A 23,789-nucleotide genomic window follows, 5' to 3' on the forward strand; every position below is an offset into this window, starting at 1 on the left:
ATAAAAAGAATTAAAAGTTTCAACAAGAATTGGTCACACTATTAATTATCACAAAAAATAAATATAAATACAAACAAATTAAAAGTAGAGTATCCACCTACACTCACTCATTATCTCTCCCTCTCTATCAGTTTAACTGCAAACGGTCCTCAATACATTCTCTCTTATAACATACATTTCATTTCATTTACATTCTATATATTCTCTATATATATAGACAGATAAATGCAACTGAGTTATAATTAACAGTCCCTCTTAATATTATTTTAACACAATCTTGCATTGATTTCAATGGGTACTCTTCAACTAAACAACAACACAATTCCGGATTCTTCACCGTTAAAGAAATCGCCTTCTTTTCGATACACTAGAAAAAAATCAATATCAAGAACAGCAACTGAGATTGATGATATCATTAATCATTTACATGGTTCAGATCCTGTTCGTTACGAGCTCAATCGTCTTGAAAACCAACTGCGAGGTAACTTATAAGGTTACATTTCATTTAGAGAGCAGAATTTAGTCATTAATATATTGTTTCTTTAAGCTAAAGATGTTGGTTTTTTGTTACATTTTGAGGCAATATTGACACTAATTTGGGATCTTGGTATAAAACAGTATTGGAGTTTTTGTTGGTATGATATTATTAAGTACTGATACTGTTATTGTATTGCTTCTGACTTATTAGTTACTGAAAATTTTCATTTGCCGGTTAATTAACCGCCTGACAAAAAAATGCTAAAAGGATATCCTATATAACAATAATGTTCTGTTTTATAAGAAAATGCTGCACTTACCAGTAAGTATTAGACATATATATGTAGTATTAGTCTTCTTATATGATTAGTATTGTTAGCTATTAGGCTTGATATATAATTAGACAATTAATAGATTTTATCTAATAGTAAGAAAATGACTAATAATACGGCTATCTTGTTTGTTTTGGTAAAAAAAACATTACAGAATTTGGTGTGTATACTTAACATTTAAAATTGCTATTGTGTAGAAAAAGTATGTTACTACTTCCTTAAAAATGCATTTTGGAACTGAAAATTAAATTGTTTGATAAATTATGTTAAATCTTATTGTCTAAAATTGCGAGTGGTTTTGGCTGGAATACTGATTATCCTTTGTGATCAGTATGAATGCGACTTCTTTTGGTGATTGCATAAAACAATAATTCTGACATAAAAAAGGTGCATGTTTTATGTAATTTGTCATCTTTTCATTTGCTCATTGTATACCAGATAAAGATAGGGAACTGGGAGACTCGTATAACGAAATCAAGGCGTTGAAGCACCATGAACACCTTAAAGAAAAGGCTGTCGAAGAGGTTCACTTTTTTGGCAATTTTTAATCGATTATCACCATCGAGGGTTTATTTTTTTATAAATGAATCTTTGAACGTGTGATGGATTCATGGTTCATAGTCAACCTGTAATGTTTTTGTTGTTGCAGCTGAATGAAGAATTAGGTAAAGTTGATGAAAAGCTTAAGAAAACTGAATCGCTTCTAGAAAGCAAGGTACATAAATTTGTTATTCTTACTTTAACATATAATGTTAGCATTTTTTATATTTTATTAACTTGAGGGGGTTTAATGTGTTGAGTTTACAGAATTTAGAGATTAAGAAAATTAATGATGAGAAAAAGCAAGCGTTGGCTGCACAATTTGCAGCCGAAGCTACTCTTCGAAGAGTTCACGCAGCACAAAAAGATGACGAGATACCTCCTATTGAGGCTATTCTTGCTCCATTAGAGGCCGAACTCAAGTTGGTTAAAATGGAGGTAAATAAATCAAATCAAACCAAACCACACCCTCTTTGACTAACTAACAACCGAGGTCAAAGATTTATGATTGTGTTTGAGTTTTTCAGGTATCAAAGTTGCAGGATGACAATCGAGCACTCGATCGTCTTAGTAAATCAAAAGAAGCTGCACTTTTGGAGGCAGAAAGAACCGTTGAAATAGCCATGGCAAAAGCATCAATGGTTGATCATGTTCAGAACAAAAACCAGGAACTCATCAAACAGATTGAGATATGTCAGGTTAGACCTTCTTTTGTGTGTGTGTGTGTGTGTGTGTGTGTGTGTGTGTGTGTGTGTGTGTGTGTGTGATAGTGTTAACTTTTGGATTGTAGGAGGAGAACAAAATCTTGGACAAAATGAATCGACAAAAAGTTTCAGAGGTTGAGAAACTAACTCAAACTGTTCGTGAGCTTGAAGAAGCCGTTTTGGCTGGTGGAGCTGCTGCTAATGTAGTGCGCGATTATGAGCGTAGACTACAAGAGACAAATGTGAATATTTCATTATAATGAACTTTATATAATAAGTTTAAAAACCTTGGAAATTGTTAATTAGTATTAAAGTTGGTGATGTTATTTGAAACTTTTTTGTAGGAAGAGAAGAAAATGTTGGACCGTGAATTGGCTCGTGCGAAAATATCGGCTAACCGTGTTGCTGTTGTTGTGGCGAATGACTGGAAAGATACCGACAACAAAGTAATGCCTGTTAGGCAATGGCTCGAAGAAAGGCGCGTTTTTCAGGTACGCATTGCACGATGTGGTATTTTGGTTCCTTTTTTTTTTTTTTATCTAAATGATAATGTTAACTAGAAATCTGACATGTCAGATTTTTGGTTTTTTAGGGAGAATTGCAGCAACTAAAAGAGAAACTGACGATTGCTGAACGCACTGCAAAGGCAGAAGCACAGTTAAAAGTAAGTGGAGTTATATTATTTGAGGATGGTATAGTTTTTGTCGTTTCGCGTTTGAAACTTAACTTTACTCATTAAACCATAATATTTATAGGAAAAATATCAATTGCGTTTCAAAGTGTTGGAAGAAAGATTTAAGCAATCATCTCGTAATGGTGTTTCGTGTGCTTCCATTGAAAGGACAATGAGCAATATACGTGCGCCACGCCAATCTCTTGGAGGAGTTGAAAACTTATCTAGATCATCTTCTAGTAGATTTACATCAAGAACGTTACTTAAGAATGGAAATATCTCATCAAAAGTATATGATAGTAGCAAATTAGTAGATTCGGATAAACTATTTCATGATGAATATGATCATTCCGACGAGAAAGATAAGTCAAAACGCGAGGATTTTGTATCGGGGATGCTTTATGATATGTTACAAAAGGAGGTTTTAGCGTTGCAAAAAGCTTGTCATCAAAAAGATCTAACTATCAAAGACAAAACCAACACAATTGAGGTTCGTCGCGCGTGTCATATATAACTGATAACTTAAGAATGTTTTTTTATGTGTTAGTTAATAATCTGAAACTTGCAGATGTTGGAAAAAAACGTTGAGACGCTGAATAGAGCAATGGAGATCGAGGGCAAAAGAACAAGGAGAGAAATAGCTGCAATGGAAAAAGAACTTGCGTCGTTAAGGGTTGGTGTTAAAGAACGAGAAAGTCGTATGGTACGACGTACGAGCGTTCCCAGGTTAGATTTTTATATAAGTTTCATATGATTTACAACATCGCTGTGATTGACCCATAAACCATTTGATGTGTGAACCATCCCCAACCTGCCCATTTTGCCACATGTATGTAATTATTAAGTTTATGATACAAGTATACAACCATTGTATGTTGAGATTTCTAGTATTCAGCCAACAGTTGGATAAAAAGTGACAAGCAAAGTTTTTTTTTCTTTTTCTTTTTCTTTTAAATGAATAGTGATGAATATGAATTTGTTTTTTTTTTTTTTTTTTTTTTTGAAAGGCAATGTTAGTGGTTAGAGTTAATTCACGAAAATCCCCCCCCCCCGAGACTCGAACCCTGGTCTCCTCGAACACCATGTTAACATGGTGACCAATGAGGCAAAGCCCCATTGGCATGAATATGAATTTGTTACATGTGCACAAACATTGATTATCAAAATGGCTACTAACTTGCATTATCTTATGCGATTTGCAGGACTCGTGTGATAAGTTGAGTTATAAGAAGTGCAAATTCAAGGGATTACTTAGGTAGATAGGTTATAAATTATACTATTGGTTAATAATTATGTTAAAGATGTAACTTTTGGTATGTTATGTATCATTTGTGTGTTATTATATAGTCATAAAAGTTATATGAACACTACATGCCTTGCACGTGTTTGGTAACAGATTAACAGTTCCTTTCAGAAGGTTGTTGTAAGCAGTCTTTCTCTCCATAATTCTATAAATAAAAGTGTTGCAATCCAAAACTTATTCCTTTTATTAAGCTTTTAGGTTAAACACTGTATATGTGCAATTCGGTTGAATTTAGGAAACTATAACAATTGGTACTAGAGCAATTTCTTGAGACTAACTCAATATTTTCAAGATCACTAATCTTTTTCAAACAAGTAGCATGTGTTTCAAGCTCCTGATTTAAAGTTGCAAGATCCAGTTTACGGTCATCTAATTCGGAATCTACCATAGCCTTCTCTGCCTGCAAAGATACATTAATAACTTTTTTAGCTAAAACGTGATAGGTTCAAAGATTGAAAGTAGACCAAATGTATCTATTTCTAGGGTGACAAAAAGTTACCTTTACACGTTTGAACAGGATTCTAATAACTGTTGCCACAGTTATTAGAGTTTCAGACACTTTTATTTTCGCTTTATACTTATCCTCACGCTTCTTGAAGTCTTCTTAAAGTCTTCTGCTTCAGCCATTAGGATGCTCTTTCACAATAGAGAAGCAACTACCAACACAACAATATAACAATTTGTTACAAAGTTTATACAAAGAGAGGCACTAATTTTAAATTTAGGGTTTGAACTTTTGCATTTGAAACGAAAAAAAAAAAAAACATATACATATAATTCAAAGACAAATAATTAAGATTTTAATTAGTTGTTTTATGCTTATAATAGAATGATAGATGATAGATAGAATATGTAATGGGTTGGCAAGGTTGCAAAAGACGTGACGGGTCCTGAAAAGGTCGAGACGTTCAAGACGGGGTCGAGACGGGGTCGAGACGGGAGTCGAGACGGACGTTGACCAAAGTTGACTATTGAATATATAAGTATATAAATGTATATATGTGCACATATTTTAAAGCCAAAAACTTTAATTGACTAATTTGTACCCATAATCGCTATCACCGTTAATATAATACATAAAATTCAAATTAAAATACGACAAATTTGACCGATTTTACGGACTTTCTGGCTTTTTCGAAATTTGAGAGACTTTGACCTGATTTTTTTCGACTTTGACCCGAATTTTGACCATTGACTGTCATATTAGACGGTTTTCTTCGAGACGGGATGGACTAGTCACCAAACCGTCACAACGGGTGTCGCAACGGCTTGAGACGAGGTGTTTTGCAAGTACTTGTGAGGGTGCAATGATGCGCATACAATTGACATGGATGAAGTGACAAAGCTACTCGGCAAAATGGGTGTAATGATGCTACATAGTCAAACCTTTAAACACTCGTAATATAAAAAAAAAAAACATCAGCTCTATTCTTTTTTTATATAGTTTCGGTTTTTTGAAAAAAAAAAAAAAAAAAGGGAAAAAAGAAACACTCATACTTAATATATCAAAATAAAAGCAAATGAAAAAAAAATTAAATCATCAGCTCTATAAGTCTAAGTGCTCCATTTCAAATAGCATCAGCTCCGTCATTTCCACGCTCTAAAATGACAAATAGTAGATTTTAAAAAATTATGAAAATTTGAAAAATTGTTAACCAATTATTAAGGTATTTGGTTTAAAACCATGCATTAAACTTTATATATATAACCATGGTTGCAAAAATCGGAAAAAATCGTCGTGAACTCGGCGAGAACTCGAAAACTCAATCCTGGCGGGAACTCGTTTGTGAATCGGCAAAAAAATCGGTCAACGCGTAATTTATCAGTCAACGGCCGATTTCTCGGGAAAATCGGTCAACTTCTCGGTCAAATCGGTCAACTTCTCGGAAAAATCGGTCAAATCTCGAAAATTATCTCAAAAATCTAATGTTTATACATATATTTATATTAAAAGCCAACGAAAGTCAACCACCGAGTTCTCCTCGAGTTCCGAGTTCTTCAACCTTGTGTATAACCAATCCACTAACCATTTTATAAATCGAGTATCACCAAAAATCCGAACATTAAACAAACCCGTTTCACCTAATAGCATTCGGATCGGGCGGTTTCGGGTGTAACCGTTTAATGAACACCCCTACCCAAAAGCTTGACCCAATTGGCCCAAATTTGAGAGTACGGGTCTCAATTGCCATGTTTAACATCAAGACATAATAATGATGATAGTCAGAGAACATACATGATGATGCAGTAGTACGTGGGACACCTTTGGTTAAAGACAGGGGCGGAACTTAGTTATATCCGGAGGGGGTGCCCGCCCCCTCCGGATTTGAAAAAAAAAAAATTTACACTAAAAAAAAAAAATTTACTAAAAAATAAGGTTTTTTTTAGTGTTTACCCTCCTGGCAATGAAACTTTTATTAAATTTTTACATTCGCCCCACCTGTGTCCGGGTTCAAGTTCCGCCACTGGTTAAAGACGGTCGAGAAGGTGCATGTGGCCGCCCCTTTCGTTGTGAAGACGAACCTGAACCTGAACTTGTCTGAACTCTCAAGTGTGCTATCTCCTCATTCTTTCTGGCCAAACGTGTCTTTCAGTTTAGTTACCTGCATTACATTTGATGGGTTAATTATTATTATTATACATTACGATCGGATTTGAGATAAAAGCACAACCCATTCACAACATGTAAATTTAACGGAACACTATAACAAAAATAAGACCTCAAAGAAATTGTACATGTTACACAACAATACGATTCATTTGAATATGATCTTTTAATGGACGAGATATCTTACACCGTTTTAGTAAAAGACAAACAAGATGCAATGTTTTGGGTGCCCGCTTTGGATGGTTCGTATTCGATTTCGGAGGGTGTAAGTTTATTGGTAAATGAATCTATAGGCTCCATCCATGAGTGGGCAAACTTAATATGGTATAATCCAGTTCCTTTGAAAGTTCTCATATTCCATTTGTTATCTATTCGAAATTCTATACCGGTCAAGGATATTCTTTTTCAAAGAGGTATTATTCAAGAATGGTTGCTTTTGGTGTTTTAATTCGGTCGAAACGGTTAACCATTTGTTACTACATTGTCATTGGGTTTCATTAATTTGGTCGGATATTATGTATTGGTGGAATATTAGATGGGTTATGTCACCAACTCTTCTTATTTCATTTAGCATCTAATCCAAAATTATAATGGACTAAAAGAGGGCTTGTTTTGTAATGTATCAAGATATCATTTTGATGGTTAATCTTGATCATCTTAATATTATTCTTTTTTTTTTTTTTTTTTGGCTATAAGAAAAAAGTTAAAACTTTATTAAAGATCATTAACCTATGCCCTATTACACATATTAGCATATTCCTTTTAGATATAGCAAGCTTAATTAATAATTAATATAGGGTTAACTTTTTTTTTCTTCTTTTTTTAATCATCATGATTCATTTTATTTTATTTTATTTTACTATAAAATTAAATAAACTAAAAACAATATAAGTAAAAAAGTACAAGTAAAAGAAGCGTGGAAACCTATAATATGTACAAGTCAATAAGGCATGAAAAACTTTCGTTCCACGTCGGAGTTGGAGACGTACATCGGCGAAGTGAATATGCAGTGATGGGAAAACGGTACCGACACCGATGCATTACCCACTTGTACTTTCTCTCCCTATCTCTATATCTATCAATTTACCTCTGTATCCCCCCAATTTTTTTAACAAACCCTAGAATATGGCCGACGACCTAGCATTAACCAATTATCAATCTCCGGCTACCGTCGCCGGAGCTACACAACCTCCGTCATCTCGTCCGATTCCTTTCCGTGAAGATTGTTGGACCGAAGATGCCACGTCGACTCTCGTCGATGCTTGGGGCCGGCGGTACCTTGAACTTAACCGAGGTAATCTCCGGCAGAAGGATTGGCAGGACGTTGCAGACGCCGTTAACGCTCGTCATGGTCATACGAAGAAAACTCGCCGGACCGATGTTCAGTGTAAGAATCGTATTGATACTTTGAAGAAAAAATATAAGGTTGAGAAAGCTAGGGTTTCAGAATCTAATGGGCAGATTACTAGCACCTGGCCGTTTTATTCTCGATTAGATCCGTTAATCGGATCCGCCGCGATGGCGAAGAAGTCGTCGGCAACGATGACACCGTCTCCGTCACCGCCGACCGGAGTTCCGCTACCGTACAGAAAACCTCCGACGATGTTATCATCGCCTCAATTTTCTACACCGCTTGCGATTCTTCCGCAGAAACGACCCGCACCAGTTGCACCGGCTGTTGACGAATCGTATTTCCGTAGGAATTACTCAGCGGTTGCAGCTGCTGCTGCGGCAGCTGAAGAAGAAGGTTCAGAGGATGACGTGTCATTAGAGAGTAGTGAAGATGAAGGTGCTGCCGGTGGAGGGGAAGGAGGGAGGAAGGAAAGTGGCGGTGAAACGGATTCGATGAAACGATTGGCTAGTGCAATTGAAAGGTTTGGTAAGATTTATGAACGAGTTGAAGGTGAAAAACAGAAACAGATGATTGAATTGGAGAAACAAAGGATGCAATTCACCAAAGATTTGGAAGTGCAAAGGATGCAGTTGTTTATGGATACACAGGTTCAGCTGGAAAAGATTAAGCAAGTTAAGAGGAATGTTTCAGATGATGATGTTTACAGTTGATCTCTCCTATTTGATGAAGATGATAATTGTTATTTGCATTCTGGTATTTATGCATATGCTGAAAAAAGAAGGTATATATAATATCCGGATGGTTTTCAAGGATGAGGATGGTTTTTTAACTGTAAGAGTAATTATTACAATCTTTAGTTAAGAATGTTAATGTTGTAGTTACATCTATTCAGAACCCATTAATCTTTCTTTCAGAAATTTGGTCTCTTGTTTTACTTTTTGTTCAAGTTGCATAATTTGATTGCTGTTACTGATATATGGTCCATTCTTGCTATAAATCTATTTGGTCTATTGCATTTATACAATCAGGCTTGAATTTTGTGTTTACTGGTTAAAAATCCAATATTTCCTTCCAATGTTATTTTGGGTTCATCCTATGTTGATTCTTTGTTTAGAATGAGCATGGTCTTCTTGCTAATAGTTCCTGCACTTTTGATTTTATCTTACTGCTTGCAGCCTTGTAAGGTGTCAATTGGTACTGCATTCTATCTTGACAAAATTGTGAACTTAGGATTATGTATGTAAATGTGGTATGTTACTGCAAGGTTGATGCAGCCTGCATAGGTTTAGTTAAGAGAAACCTGAAGGTTTCTTGCAGGACCCTGCTTCATATCAACATGCATGAGGTGAGCATTTGTATTAGGAATTGAGGTGAGTACATGTGTAGATCGAATAGCCTGGATTCAGTTATTTGGGACAGGTGTCCAGTGCCTTCAAAACTGTGTCTCTGGATGTTCAAAACTGTTCACATTATAAGAAACAAGTTTTGGAATAATTTTATTGTTTGAGTTGTGACTCAGTTAGAGGATATAGCAGCCTTAAAGTATATTGTATGACAGCTGAAAGTCTTCTGAACCCGTTTGAGGGAGGTCAACATTAGGTTGCTTTAAAAGTTAAATATGACCAAACTAAAGTCACAAATGGGTACTTTAGTTTCAGGCGATTGGGGTTGGTATACTACTCGTGTGTGTAGTCGTTTAAGTAGATTCACAGACTTTGTATACAAATTGCAGCTCGAAATCGTTTACAGGGGATTAATATATGTTCTTCTGGATGCAAGAGCACTACACTTGTCAAAGATTATTGCTTTATTTTGTTACAGTTAACATATATATGTGTATCAGAAATATAGATCAACAACTTGGTGATTGATACACTTAACTATTTTATCAATGGTATATGAGACGACCCAAGAGAAGTTCCACATGAAATGTGTGACGAGACATAATTTTGCCAAAAGTTACTAAAAGAGTAAAAGTCAAATCAATATTGCTAACAAACAATGAATAAAAAATTGATAATTACTGAAAAGGTTATATACATTGTTTGTTCCTTGCAAAAAAATGTCGAAGGAACACATAAAAATGTAAATAATTAAACTATGTAATCACCTTGTTAGATTATTAACGTGATACTCGAATAAAAGAATATCAGACGCATTTATGCAAATCAAATGTTTAGATTTGTAATACACAGTACACTTGCAGTTAGCTGCAAATTTGATTGCGTGATTGTGCCCTTGTTAATATTGTGTCCCTGTTAATATGTAACACCTCGTCCCCGTCGGATTGAGAAAGAAACTTTGAGGTCCATTCATAATGGAAACTTTTTACCAATGGTCGAGTAGCAAAGTAGTACCCGTTGTCTTAGGCTCTGTTCCAGAGTTTTTTATTAAAAGAAAAGAAGGGAAGAGAAATGATTATTACAAGAAAGAAAAGAAGGTGAATGATTTGCAATTGAAATGAACTTGGGAACAGAAAAGATAGGAACGCTTCTTTTCAATCCAAATCTGCCTAACTTGGAAGGGAAATTATGAGGGAAAAATAGACTCAATTCCCCTCTTCCCCTTCAATTCTTTTCTTCCCTACAAAAATCTCAGGAACACCTTTTTTTTCTATACAATCTGTTTCCTTCTTTCTAAATCCCTTCTTTTACTTCCAAAAATGAACTTGGGAACAGAGCCTTAAAGTTGGGCCCACCATGTGTAAGCCTTTGCCAAAATGGACACAGGTTCGAGTCTCACTCTTGGCAAGGATTTACAACCATTGACAAAGTGGATAATACTCGTTCATGTAACATTGGGCTATTCAGTAGAGGTATTTTACAAGCATCTGGCTCTTACGGAGTGAGTTTGGGGAGTTTACAAAGGAAACAGTGAAACACAGGGTTTGATTGTATCTGCCTTGCAAATTACTTCGCTTTTATATTTTACAACATTACTTCCATTTTATACATGCAATCATTCTTTAGGATCACAACTTCGCTTAGTATCAGCTAAAAAAGATGCTAATATAGTTGTTAGCAAGTAGAGTCGGTAAATTTTCAAGTAGGAATTACATTAATTTCTTCGCATGTACCGTTAGAATTCCCCTAGTTCGCTTGTGATTTATAAATAGCTTCGGCACAAAATAACAAACTGTGTCTCCAATGCATAAATGGTTGGGAGTTCACGTTCTCACAAAAGTGGGAAGTTTATTGTTAGTTTTTCTCCCTCATTCGAATAGGTGAACTTGAATCGTCCAAATCTTACAGAGAAAAAGGATATGTAATTTTCATGTACGAATTACACTTGACCAGAGGAATACTAACAGAAGAAAGAGCAAGAGCATTTCAACTACATGATGTTTCTGATCATCCCTAAGATATACGAACTAAATAAAGTATTCATATATAGGTGAAAATTGTAACAACATTGGCTACTTGTATCTATGTTTTTGTTACATGCTACTGCTCAAGGGAATCTTAGGCATTTCATTCTAAAAGTTTGGTTATTGATAAGAGAAATGCAAGACTTTAGTCAATGGATGACTTAATTCTCTCAAAACAAGCTGATGGATTAGTAGTATTGAAAACCAAAATCTATATATTCATTATGAACAAACTAATGTAACTTCAAGAAATAAACTGTAGCAATTGTTCAATTTTTTCTGGTTTTGTCTGGTTTTGTTTAACTCAATCATCTTCTGTGTACGAAAAAAGTAAAAAAAGTGTACATGGTGACGTAAAAACTCTCAGTTAGGGTTTTATCAGCAGAAAACAACATGCAAAATCACAATTGAATTTGTAATATTCCTAATCACACCTGATTAAACACCAATTCGACCCTAGGGCAAAGAATGCAAAACGCCTCACGCCTAAACAAAGATATGCTACCCGACTTTGGAGTTAACTCTGGTTGGTAAAAAATGAATCGGGCATACAGTTTGAGTCCTTCACGAGCATAAGCTTAGTTAGATTAACCCATCACCAATCTGCAATTGATGTGAAAGGTTTATAACATTTCATTGATTAACAACAAGTGAATTTAGAAACTGTATAAAGATGACTTTACCATTTTAAGCTCTCTTGAATGTTGGAACCCGAGATAAGGTCTTCAAGTTCGTCAATGATAGCTTCATAGCAGAATACATATTGATCCTGAAGCATACAATACAATGTGAGTATCAAAAGTATTGCAGCTTTTCATGTTTGATTATACAGTCTGATTATTTGATCAATTATAGGTTAATTATATGAAACAGTTTTATACTAAATGCAACAATACTGATTATCAGTAAACATAAAATCACCTAGACATAATTTATTAACCAAATACAAGAGACGTTTGGTCAGAAATGTATCTTTATTTTCAAACGATATTTCTTTTAGGACATTTGTGTTATATTGTCAAACACACAAACAACTGAACATCTAACTTTACCAGTTTTAAAAAGCAAGAACGCATACAAACACTATCACATATTTATGTAAATGGGACATACCAATGTTTGGACCATCCCCATTCGCTGAGCCCTGAAAGTGCTTACAGTTTTGACAAGATCTAAGGCAGTCATGTCACCAACTAAAATTCTTTGGATGGTGTTATGAATTGCACAATATGTTCCAGTTCTACCTATACCTGCACTGTATAACAAGTAATAATTTATCATGTACATGTAAAGTAATATCTCGAAACATCTTTACTGCACATATGGTTGTTGTAAGAATCAGCCAAACCTGCAATGCACCACAATTGGCCCTTTCGATGATGGCAGATGACATAATCTTCTAAAAATGTCTCGAACAGCCAAAGTGTCATATGGAACTCCATGATCAGGCCATTCAGGATATTGAATATGTAACACAGGTAGAGCGGGACCCTCTGACTGAATCCAGGTGAATGTACAAGAATCAGTGCCAACAATGTGTGTGTGCGTGTGCGAGCATGCGTGAGTGCGTGTATGTATGTATATGAGAGATATTATTATTATTGTGTAACTGACAAACCTCTTCACGATTCACCTCCATGTGTCGTAACACTAATGAGCTGTCGGTTGTTATTATGCTTCGGGTAACAGTAGAGATATTGCCAAACAATCTTGGACCGTTCTCTGCTTGAAAATAGTCTCCACACTTTTGGATCTATTATGAAATTGAGTCTAAAATTAGGCAGATGAAACATCAATATTAAAAGAAACAACGGAATGATGGTTGTACATAAATGTAAATTTATATCCCTGTATCTTATTTCTATAAAATAAAACAAGAAAATAAGAACAGTATCAACCGATATGGTAGAAACTCTGTTAGACTATAATAGATGATAGCTTAAGACTTCAATTAACAGATATCAAATAGACAATGACATGACTAATTTAGTTCGATAACACATTTATTACCAAAATCTACTATTTTATTGGAAATACAAGAAATGAAATATAATTATAAAAGTTGATAGAGACTGTATAAAGTTCAATACCCGGTTGTGATCAACTAGCTTAGTGAGCATCACAATTGCTGGACAATGATTCTGGAGTACCATTTCCCAGAAATCTTCGAAGGTTTCAGGAAGGGGGCCTTGAGTTGCTATGAACCGAGAAACACTCTCAGATGGATTAGCCTATATCATAATGGAAACTTTTCATTAAGCTTAAAGATCTCAAATTTGGTTTCATTCTAATAAATACATAATTTCTATATAGAATATTGGATGACCTCTGCTGTTATAAAGCTAGCATTAATGTATCCCATTGCTGATGGCCTGTGATCTTTGCATGGATCAATAACAACCCTGTTTGCATCAACTGAAAAAAAAAAGTTCAACGCCACTAATTGTTATTTGACTTATTTCAATACATAATGATATATTGGCACATGGAAGGAAAATGATAAAAAAAGAGTGTGAGTAGCATACATGGTACAACATCAGAGTAGCGGTTTTTTCTACAATTAACATGTAGTCTAGCCACCGAGCAGCTACTATTGACTTCTGATGACATCATCCTAAGATCCTTCATTACAAAATGGATCCAATATTAGCCACATACGCGTATTAAAAAACTTTTGACCTAACTATATGCATATATAACATGGATATAAACCACCAAGAATTAATACTGCCTCACAAATTTACAAAAGTTCCTTGTACTATCATTCCTATCAAAATCACTAAAACATCATTCTTTTATAGTCATTAAAGAAACTAAGCAAGTTCTATATCAAGAATACAACAAGCACTTCACTTGTTTTCTATATATCAACTGACGATAATGATAAGTTTGCCTGCATGTAGTAACTTAGTCTATTTAATTTGTGAACAACAGGGATCTGTATGAAGTTGTTAAGAAAAGCAAAGGAATACAAATAACTTTTATTAGCTTTCACGTCTAAATAAGAGTATACACAATACAGGCTATACATAGCCCATGTTGATAGCTCTACATAACACCCTAAACTACTTAGTTCATATAACTTCTTATACTTCTCTAATCTCAATGATAAATTACCTTTTAATTATTAAGGTAAAGTTTAATTTAACTGGCTCTTGATGCAGCCGATATCCCCTCCTAAGTACATGCCACGCCATTGTAACGTATGGGTAACTTAGTACGCGTGTTTCCTCAATCTGGATACTAGTTAACAATTAGAGTTTATCAGCCTATTTAGGTCAAATTTTGACCTAAATGATTAAGCTACTATTATTGCATGAAATGAGAATATAAAAAGAAATTTGAGTGTTACCACAAACAATATCACTCCAAAATACAATTATCTCTTTCTAAGCCTAATACTAAGGCCCATAGTTTAGCTAATAACAAGCCAAAAAGTCATAAGCCTGAGTTTACTGGCCTTTAATCCATGTGTAATTTATATTCAAGTCAATTGCGTAATAAAATAACTAAAATAAGATTAACCGTACGAACTAATCAAATTAGGGCATATAAGCACAAAGAGAAACCTGCAAAATTGAAAACTCTTGTTCGATAACTGAATACTGATCAGTCTGTTTAGCTTTTAAAAACTTGAGAGCTTGAACGCAGTAACGAATTTGATCGGGTTTAAGAGCCAATTTTGGAGGAAATCGAGTAGACATATCGAATGAATTCAAAGAAATAGAAGATGATGATGACGACGATTTTTGAATTTTAGCCCCGTTGGAAGCAGCCATCGCCGATTTACGGCTCCGACTACGTGACGATTTGACGTTGCCCGTGGTGGTCCGGTGAGCTTGAAATCGTCAAAAGTGGTGGATGTGAGATTGTGAGAGCTGCCCGACCACTGATGGTTTTTAATTATTTGGTCTAGTCTGCTTTAGAACGGGCAGCGAGCCAGGTCACCTTTTCCTTTCCTTTAAATCAATAAATAAATAAAATTTTAATTTTAACCAGTGAAATTACCCGTGAAAATACGGGTATATGATTCCATTTTTTTGCTAAAAAAATAAAAAATGGGCAGCGAGCCAGGTCACCTTTTCCTTTCCTTTAAATCAATAAATAAATAAAATTTTAACCAGTGAAAATACGGGTTTGTTTAAACAAAACAGTTTAATAATATATATTACGTATTAAGTGAATGTAAATGTTAAAGTCATTTAGTTTATTGACCCGTGGAACCACGGATTTCGACTAAGAAACTTGTCGTTGATTTTACAAACATAAAGTTCGCTCCAAGTTGAGTATTTATATTTATATTTTTAATAATAATAATAATTATTATTATTATTATTATTATTATTAAATATCTTTTAAATTTTAAAATTACAATTTAAGAGAGATTAATATTTCCTTTTATAAAAGATTTTGTATTATTTTTTTAATTAAATTAATATATAATTATGACATCATCATTATAAAAAATAAAGGGTAATTTAACTTAATCATAATGTCGTCATTTTGGAAGTTTATTAGACTATATAAATAGATTATAAAATGACTTGATTTTGTCATAAATATTGAACAATTTTTTTTTCTTTTGCAAAGCAATATATACATATACATTATACACTAGTTGAAGGACTCGTAGAATCATGAGTTAGTTTAAGAAAAATGGTGAATGATATATTATATTTGATAAATGTTATTAAATTTGATCATTAATGAATTATATATATATATAACTAACTAAAACATAGTAACTAACTACATGAAGTATATTTATAACTATAACTTTTTAATGTGGAACTCTAGTTCTACAAACATATTGATGGATAGAATAAATGAACTATCTTTATTCTCTCACCACTATTTTTCAATAATAATAATATAATTAAATTATAATTATTATATTATAATAAATTTTACTTAAAATTTTGAATATTTATATTGTTAATAATAATTATTACTAATAATAAATGTCTCTTAATTTTTTTAATTAAAATACTATTATTATTTGAAAGTTATGCAATATCTTCAAAATTTGTATATGTGTTCATGTGGTGAATTGTAAATAATTGTATAATTTATTTTAAAGATTGTAAATATAGTCATGAGAGTGTTTTATTATAAGGTTGTACATAATGTTTCAAATATTGTAAATATGGTCATGAGAGTGTTTATCATAAGATTGTACATAATGTTTCAAATATTATACATATGATAACAGGGGTGTTTTACCATAAGATTATACATAATATTTTACATAATGTACATTTATTTAACCTGTTTTAATTTTTACTAAATATAATTAATTATTTTAATGACATCATCATTGATTGAATGTCTTCGAAATTTTCTTTTTTCTTTTAAATTTTTTATTAATCTTGAATAATATTTATTTATGACATCATCAATTTAGAGATTTAATGAATTTATAAATTATACATTAAACAGAATAAAGTGTTAGTCAATAATCATAACAAGAAATAAAAATAACAATATTTAATTGCTAATTAATTTAATTTACTTTATTTACTTTTAAACAAACTTGTTAATAAGAAATTAAAATAAACAACAAAACTAAGCAACATACATAAAACTATACTTTTTAGGTATAACTAGTTACCAAAATACTCCAAAGTTGAGTTATTTACATGTTTTATATTGTAAATAGTGATTTGTCACCATAATTAATATTTAATATATTACTAATTAATATTCGTTTGTAAAAGAGAATGATATTGTTTCAACCTCGCGACATAACCATCTTGTCGCATCCTATGAAACATCTTTTCTTATAAAATTCTAATTTAAATTCATATAAAATCTTGACTAACGTAACATTGACCAATTTTGACGGCAAAAGTTGACTTTGACCAACTGAATCCGATGTTCACCCATTGACCAATTAATTAGACGAATTTTTTCAAAAATCTAAAACTCTTCTAGAAAAGATGACTCATAAATTATTATAAATTTTTTCAAAATGATATCATATAACAGAAAAAAGTATTAAAAAGACTTTTCTATGCTGCTAATTATTGCCTTTTGAACACATCATTGGCATCCCTATGTATATGTACATCGATATCTAGATGTATATGCATATATTTTAGTACGTAGATATATACATATAGATGTATTTCGGTTGATACTTGATATATCGATAAATTGTCATCCATATCCGTTCCACAAAATATTTAGATCATGTATATACATGATCATATCAATTATTTGTCCTGTTTGGGCTCCAAATATTGGACCACATTATTTTGCAACTACCCACTTTGTGGCGGACCAGGAGCAGCGGCAGGCCCAAAAGGTAAGAAAGTCGATGGTGGCGCAACAAAATTTGCGTGTGGTCCATACGAAGGATTACATGGTGGGCCTGTTATATGGGCCAAAGGTGTACGCGACCTGAACTGGAAAGGGGCCGCATGTGAAGTGTTGGCCATAATTGTAACGACCCTGGTTTTTTCAACGTTTAATTATTAATAATTTATTATTAATGCTTGTGTTTTAATAAACGTGTTCTTATACGTGTTACTTGTTACCGTATTTAACTTTTCATGGCCCGACTTGTCTTTGTGACACACGTACTTTTCACGAATAATATTTTCGAATATTATTTACATTCATGATTAATTAATATTGATCATTTTTAATTAACTAATGTAACTAGTTAATTACTTGGGCTTTGTTTATTTAATTTGTTACTTACTTGGACTTGGGCCTTTATTATTGGAAATGGACTTGGAAGCCCACCCTACTCTCTTAATGGACTTGTAAGCCCATCTTATATGCTAGTATTTCATTAAGGATTAAACTAGATTAATTAGTGTTATGTAAAGACTAGTTACTTGTATACTTACACCACTTTCCCATACCATTTAGCTTTAATATCATTTCAAGCTCTCACCACCTCCCCATGCATGAAAGTAGATTTGAACCTTGCCCCTTTTGGCTCCCTTAAAACCGTCGGTTTTGGTGTGTAGGAGGGAGGAGTTCAAATTTTTTTTTTTTTTTTTGTATACTTATTTACTAGTATTACTTCCTCATTTCTTCACACACACATACTTACACTTTCTCTCAACTTTCTCTCATATTTTTTCTCTCAAATATTGTAAGTAACAAAATTTTTTCTTCTTCTTTTTCTTGTTCCAAAACCGAATACATCATCATCATTTTAATTACTTGCTTTGTTACTTGTTTCTTGTTTATGTTAAAGATCAAGTTTTCTAACTTGTATCTTCATGTAATCTTGGTTACTTTCATCTTTTGTTTGATGAAGAACCAAGGACAAGGATCTAAACTTGTTAGTTTATGGTTCTATACTTAAATGTTTTCAAGATTTAAAGTTCCTAAGTTTCATAATCATACTTGTGTTCATGTTTTGTAGACTTAAATCCTAAGATCCAAACTTTGATTTGAATCTTCCTAAGTATGAAACAAACATGAACATAATACTTGTACTTTAGTTTAATTCTTTCTTTTGTACGTATTTTAAAGTTGTGATGTTGTTAATTTGGTCAAGTATTACTAGTTAATCTTGATCTCATATTTCTTGAAACTAAAAGTTAACTTTATAAGTTCAAGAACATGGAGGTTTAACTTTCTAGTTACAACTTCATATACTTGTGTTGGATCTAAGTTTCTATAGCTTATGGTCTTCTAAATTTGTTGTAAATAAGAGCTTATAAGCTTATATACATGTTACAAGTTGAAAATCTAAGTTTCATAACTTATGGTTTCATTAAAGTGTAGATCCAAGTTTTGTAACTTAGGATCTAACTTAAGAACACTAGATCTAGACTTTCTAGTCTAGGATCTTTAAGATCTAGCTAAGATCTAAGTTCTACAACTTATGATCTTAATTATTTAGTTTACTTTCAAGTTTGTAGCTTAATATTACTAGTAGAACTCATGTATGTGTCGGATCTAAGATCTTGATGTAACTTTGGTTCATCAAACTACATACAACTCTTAAGTGAGTTGTGCTACATATCTTAGACTTACATTAGTGTTATGATGGTCAAAACTTGGTAAAGATGATGCACACACATCAATGAGTTGTACACTTGAAGCTATACGCATCAAAGATGAGAACCGTGATGAGCATCAAGCACCAAGAACCCACTGGAACACCTTTACTTACTGTTTCTGGAACTGATCTGACTACCTGGGCTACTGGAAAGTTGATTTTCAGTTAGTTCATTTCGATTATATGATTTTCCATTTAGACCTCTTCTTAATCCGAGTTACGGTTTAGGATCTATGGCCTCCCGAAAGTCACTACACCCTATTAACGTTGTGCTGAAATTTCTGACCTACTCGCACTTAAACCGTCACCACGGTCAAACGAAGATGAGTTTGGTTCTGGAAATTGGTCAGCCTCTAGGGGACTCATATACGGAGACATGGCCACCAGTCTCACCCTATTTAAGTTTGTATAGAGGTCGTGGTGACTGAACGAAGTCAGCCCTTGTTTCAAACCCTAGTCTTGACTTAAAAATTACTTTATACTTTTTGTTTAATGATGAATGATGATGGTACTTAAGACCTAATTTACATACTTTTAAACCCTTGGGAACGATTTACTGACTTAGTAACTTTTGACTTAGGTTGAGGACCTTTCGGACCAACCACTTGCTTACTATTCCCACGTATCGACTTTTACTACTTTCCACTGTGAGTTATAGCATTCCTTTTTACTTTAACTATTTTGGGAACTGAGAATACATGCGCATTTTACGTTTTACATACTAGGCACGAGTACTTAAACTTTATATATTTGTGGGTTATACAACGGCATAAACTTTCCCCTTAGCTCGGTAACGTTTAGTCATTGGTCTTTGAACCGGTGAACGTGAATCTTAGATATGGATCCATAGGATTTGACATCCCCACTCGGGCTAGTAGCGCTAGCATTTAACGGGTGTTTAATACTTCGTAAACTTACACACTCGCCAAGTATACTTTTAGGGGGTGTTATTTACGTTAAGTTAGTTACCAAGCGCCCACGGTTATACATATACTTTTCATACTGTTTTGAAATGCTGTTTGAAGCACTTAAATCTCGTGGCCTACCTTACGTTACTGTTATACTTAAACTATAGCTCACCAACCTTTGTGTTGACGTTTTTAAGCATGTTTTTTCAGGTGCTTAAGGTTTGATTGCTTCCGCTGTAGTTGCCATGCTTTGTAGACTCCCGCTGCGCTTATTAGAGATGTCTTCGCATGAAACGTTTATTTTGCATTCAAGCTTTGTTACTTTTGAAACAATGAATTTGTAACGACCTGTGGGTCACGTACTATTATTAATTGCTTCTATTCATAGAAGCATACTATCGGTTGTTAAACATTTGACGTTGGTTATGACGTCACCTTTTCTTATGAATGCAAACTTATTTTGAAACAGCATATAGTGTTTGACCTTGTAATGATCTTGTTGTTGATGAATCGTGCACGATGGTTTTGTACGGGGCATCTCAATAATGGCTCCTTATTGGGGTATGAGCTGCTGTTGGGCCACGATGATTTCCAGGAGACGGGCTTGTGTGTTGCCAGAGGTCCGTTGGGGAGGGTTAGTGTAGTGACCCGAACTTTTCCATGTTTATATATATTAATTGAGATTGATATTTACATGATTAAATGTTTCCAACATGTTAAGCAATCAAACTTGTTAAGACTTGATTAATTGAAATATGTTTCATATAGACAATTGACCACCCAAGTTGACCGGTGATTCACGAACGTTAAAACTTGTAAAAACTATATGATGACATATATATGGATATATATATAGTTAACATGATACTATGATAAGTAAACATATCATTAAGTATATTAACAATGAACTACATATGTAAAAACAAGACTACTAACTTAATGATTTTTAAACGAGACATATATGTAACGATTATCGTTGTAAAGACATTTAATGTATATATATCATATTAAGAGATATTCATACATGATAATATCATGATAATATAATAATTTAAAATCTCATTTGATATTATAAACATTGGGTTAACAACATTTAACAAGATCGTTAACCTAAAGGTTTCAAAACAACACTTACATGTAACGACTAACGATGACTTAACGACTCAGTTAAAATGTATATACATGTAGTGTTTTAATATGTATTTATACACTTTTGAAAGACTTCAATACACTTATCAAAATACTTCTACTTAACAAAAATGCTTACAATTACATCCTCGTTCAGTTTCATCAACAATTCTACTCGTATGCACCCGTATTCGTACTCGTACAATACACAGCTTTTAGATGTATGTACTATTAGTATATACACTCCAATGATAAGCTCTTAGGAGCCCATGTGAGTCACCTAACACATGTGGGAACCATCATTTGGCAACTAGCATGAAATATCTCATAAAATTACAAAAATATGAGTAATCATTCATGACTTATTTACATGAAAACAAAATTACATATCCTTTATATCTAATCCATACACCAACGACCAAAAACACCTACAAACACTTTCATTCTTCAATTTTCTTCATCTAATTAATCTCTCTCAAGTTCTATCTTCAAGTTCTAAGTGTTCTTCATAAATTCTACAAGCTCTAGTTACATAAAATCAAGAATACTTTCAAGTTTGCTAGCTCACTTCCAATCTTGTAAGGTGATCATCCAACCTCAAGAAATCTTTGTTTCTTACAGTAGGTTATCATTCTAATACAAGGTAATAATCATATTCAAACTTTGGTTCAATTTCTATAACTATAACAATCTTATTTCAAGTGATGATCTTACTTGAACTTGTTTTCGTGTCATGATTCTGCTTCAAGAACTTCGAGCCATCCAAGGATCCGTTGAAGCTAGATCCATTTTTCTATTTTCCAGTAGATTTATCCAAGGAACTTAAGGTAGTAATGATGTTCATAACATCATTCGATTCATACATATAAAGCTATCTTATTCGAAGGTTTAAACTTGTAATCACTAGAACATAGTTTAGTTAATTCTAAACTTGTTCGCAAACAAAAGTTAATCCTTATAACTTGACTTTTAAAATCAACTAAACACATGTTCTATATCTATATGATATGCTAACTTAATGATTTAAAACCTGGAAACACGAAAAACACCGTAAAACCGGATTTACGCCGTCGTAGTAACACCGCGGGCTGTTTTGGGTTAGTTAATTAAAAACTATGATAAACTTTGATTTAAAAGTTGTTATTCTGAGAAAATGATTTTTATTATGAACATGAAACTATATCCAAAAATTATGGTTAAACTCAAAGTGGAAGTATGTTTTCTAAAATGGTCATCTAGACGTCGTTCTTTCGACTGAAATGACCACCTTTACAAAAACGACTTGTAACTTATTTTTCTGACTATAAACCTATACTTTTTCTGTTTAGATTCATAAAATAGAGTTCAATATGAAACCATAGCAATTTGATTCACTCAAAATGGATTTAAAATGAAGAAGTTATGGGTAAAACAAGATTGGATAATTTTTCTCATTTTAGCTACGTGAAAATTGGTAACAAATCTATTCCAACCATAACTTAATCAACTTGTATTGTATATTATGTAATCTTGAGATACCATAGACACGTATACAATGTTTCGACCTATCATGTCGACACATCTATATATATTTCGGAACAACCATAGACACTCTATATGTGAATGTTGGAGTTAGCTATACAGGGTTAAGGTTGATTCCAAAATATATATAGTTTGAGTTGTGATCAATACTGAGATACGTATACACTGGGTCGTGGATTGATTCAAGATAATATTTATCGATTTATTTCTGTACATCTAACTGTGGACAACTAGTTGTAGGTTACTAACGAGGACAGCTGACTTAATAAACTTAAAACATCAAAATATATTAAAAGTGTTGTAAATATATTTTGAACATACTTTGATATATATGTATATATTGTTATAGGTTCGTGAATCAGCCAGTGGCCAAGTCTTACTTCCCGACGAAGTAAAAATCTGTGAAAGTGAGTTATAGTCCCACTTTTAAAATCTAGTATTTTTGGGATGAGAATACATGCAGGTTTTATAAATGATTTACAAAATAGACACAAGTACGTGAAATTACATTCTATGGTTGAATTATCGAAATCAAATATGCCCCTTTTTATTAAGTCTGGTAATCTAAGAATTAGGGAACAGACACCCTAATTGACGCGAATCCTAAAGATAGATCTATTGGGCCTAACAAACCCCATCAAAAGTACCGGATGCTTTAGTACTTCGAAATTTATATCATATCCGAAGGGTGTCCCGGAATGATGGGGATATTCTTATATATGCATCTTGTTAATGTCGGTTACCAGGTGTTCACCATATGAATGACTTTTATCTCTATGTATGGGATGTGTATTGAAATATGAAATCTTGTGGTCTATTATTATGATTTGATATATATAGGTTAAACC

At 33.2% G+C, this 23,789-nt stretch overlaps 3 protein-coding genes across 3 annotated transcripts; 2 read left to right on the top strand and 1 right to left on the bottom strand.

The window, feature by feature from the left end:
• The first annotated feature begins 208 nt into the window (after positions 1-208).
• Positions 209-4,164, top strand: LOC139877919 (microtubule-associated protein 70-1-like). The gene is made up of 11 exons (XM_071865320.1): positions 209-481; positions 1,248-1,333; positions 1,459-1,524; positions 1,617-1,787; positions 1,877-2,047; positions 2,140-2,295; positions 2,398-2,544; positions 2,646-2,717; positions 2,809-3,216; positions 3,295-3,452; positions 3,929-4,164. Exons 1-11 carry the CDS (start codon positions 292-294, stop codon positions 3,945-3,947), a joined length of 1,644 nt encoding a protein of 547 aa, XP_071721421.1. The 5' UTR covers positions 209-291; the 3' UTR covers positions 3,948-4,164.
• Positions 4,165-7,749: 3,585 nt separating this feature from the next.
• On the top strand, positions 7,750-8,964 carry LOC139877021 (trihelix transcription factor ENAP1-like). The gene has a single exon (XM_071864429.1). The coding sequence runs from the start codon at positions 7,763-7,765 to the stop codon at positions 8,699-8,701; it is 939 nt and encodes a 312-aa protein (XP_071720530.1). The 5' UTR covers positions 7,750-7,762; the 3' UTR covers positions 8,702-8,964.
• Positions 8,965-11,755: 2,791 nt separating this feature from the next.
• Positions 11,756-15,274, bottom strand: LOC139876935 (protein-tyrosine-phosphatase PTP1-like). Its single transcript, XM_071864333.1, has 9 exons — positions 14,928-15,274; positions 13,884-13,980; positions 13,685-13,773; positions 13,449-13,589; positions 12,977-13,111; positions 12,707-12,855; positions 12,472-12,613; positions 12,042-12,127; positions 11,756-11,961 (listed from the first exon to the last, which is right to left on the bottom strand). Coding segments are annotated over exons 1-9 (1,050 nt in total). The 5' UTR covers positions 15,138-15,274; the 3' UTR covers positions 11,756-11,960.
• Between the last annotated feature and the right edge of the window lie 8,515 nt (positions 15,275-23,789).

Source organism: Rutidosis leptorrhynchoides, chromosome 11, assembly GCF_046630445.1.
Source record: "Rutidosis leptorrhynchoides isolate AG116_Rl617_1_P2 chromosome 11, CSIRO_AGI_Rlap_v1, whole genome shotgun sequence".
NCBI lineage: Eukaryota > Viridiplantae > Streptophyta > Magnoliopsida > Asterales > Asteraceae > Rutidosis > Rutidosis leptorrhynchoides.

Excerpts from the sequence above, each read along its gene's own strand:
- LOC139877919 (XM_071865320.1), top strand. The coding sequence starts at position 292 with ATGGGTACTCTTCAACTAAACAACAACACAATTCCGGATTCTTCACCG. Across the intron at positions 482-1,247 it reads TCTTGAAAACCAACTGCGAG|ATAAAGATAGGGAACTGGGA; the intron begins GTAACTTATAAG and ends ATTGTATACCAG. Across the intron at positions 2,718-2,808 it reads AGGCAGAAGCACAGTTAAAA|GAAAAATATCAATTGCGTTT; the intron begins GTAAGTGGAGTT and ends TAATATTTATAG.
- LOC139877021 (XM_071864429.1), top strand. The coding sequence starts at position 7,763 with ATGGCCGACGACCTAGCATTAACCAATTATCAATCTCCGGCTACCGTC.
- LOC139876935 (XM_071864333.1), bottom strand. The coding sequence starts at position 15,137 with ATGGCTGCTTCCAACGGGGCTAAAATTCAAAAATCGTCGTCATCATCA. Across the intron at positions 12,856-12,976 it reads TGGAGGTGAATCGTGAAGAG|TCAGAGGGTCCCGCTCTACC; the intron begins GTTTGTCAGTTA and ends ACCTGGATTCAG. Across the intron at positions 12,614-12,706 it reads CCAATTGTGGTGCATTGCAG|TGCAGGTATAGGTAGAACTG; the intron begins GTTTGGCTGATT and ends CTTGTTATACAG.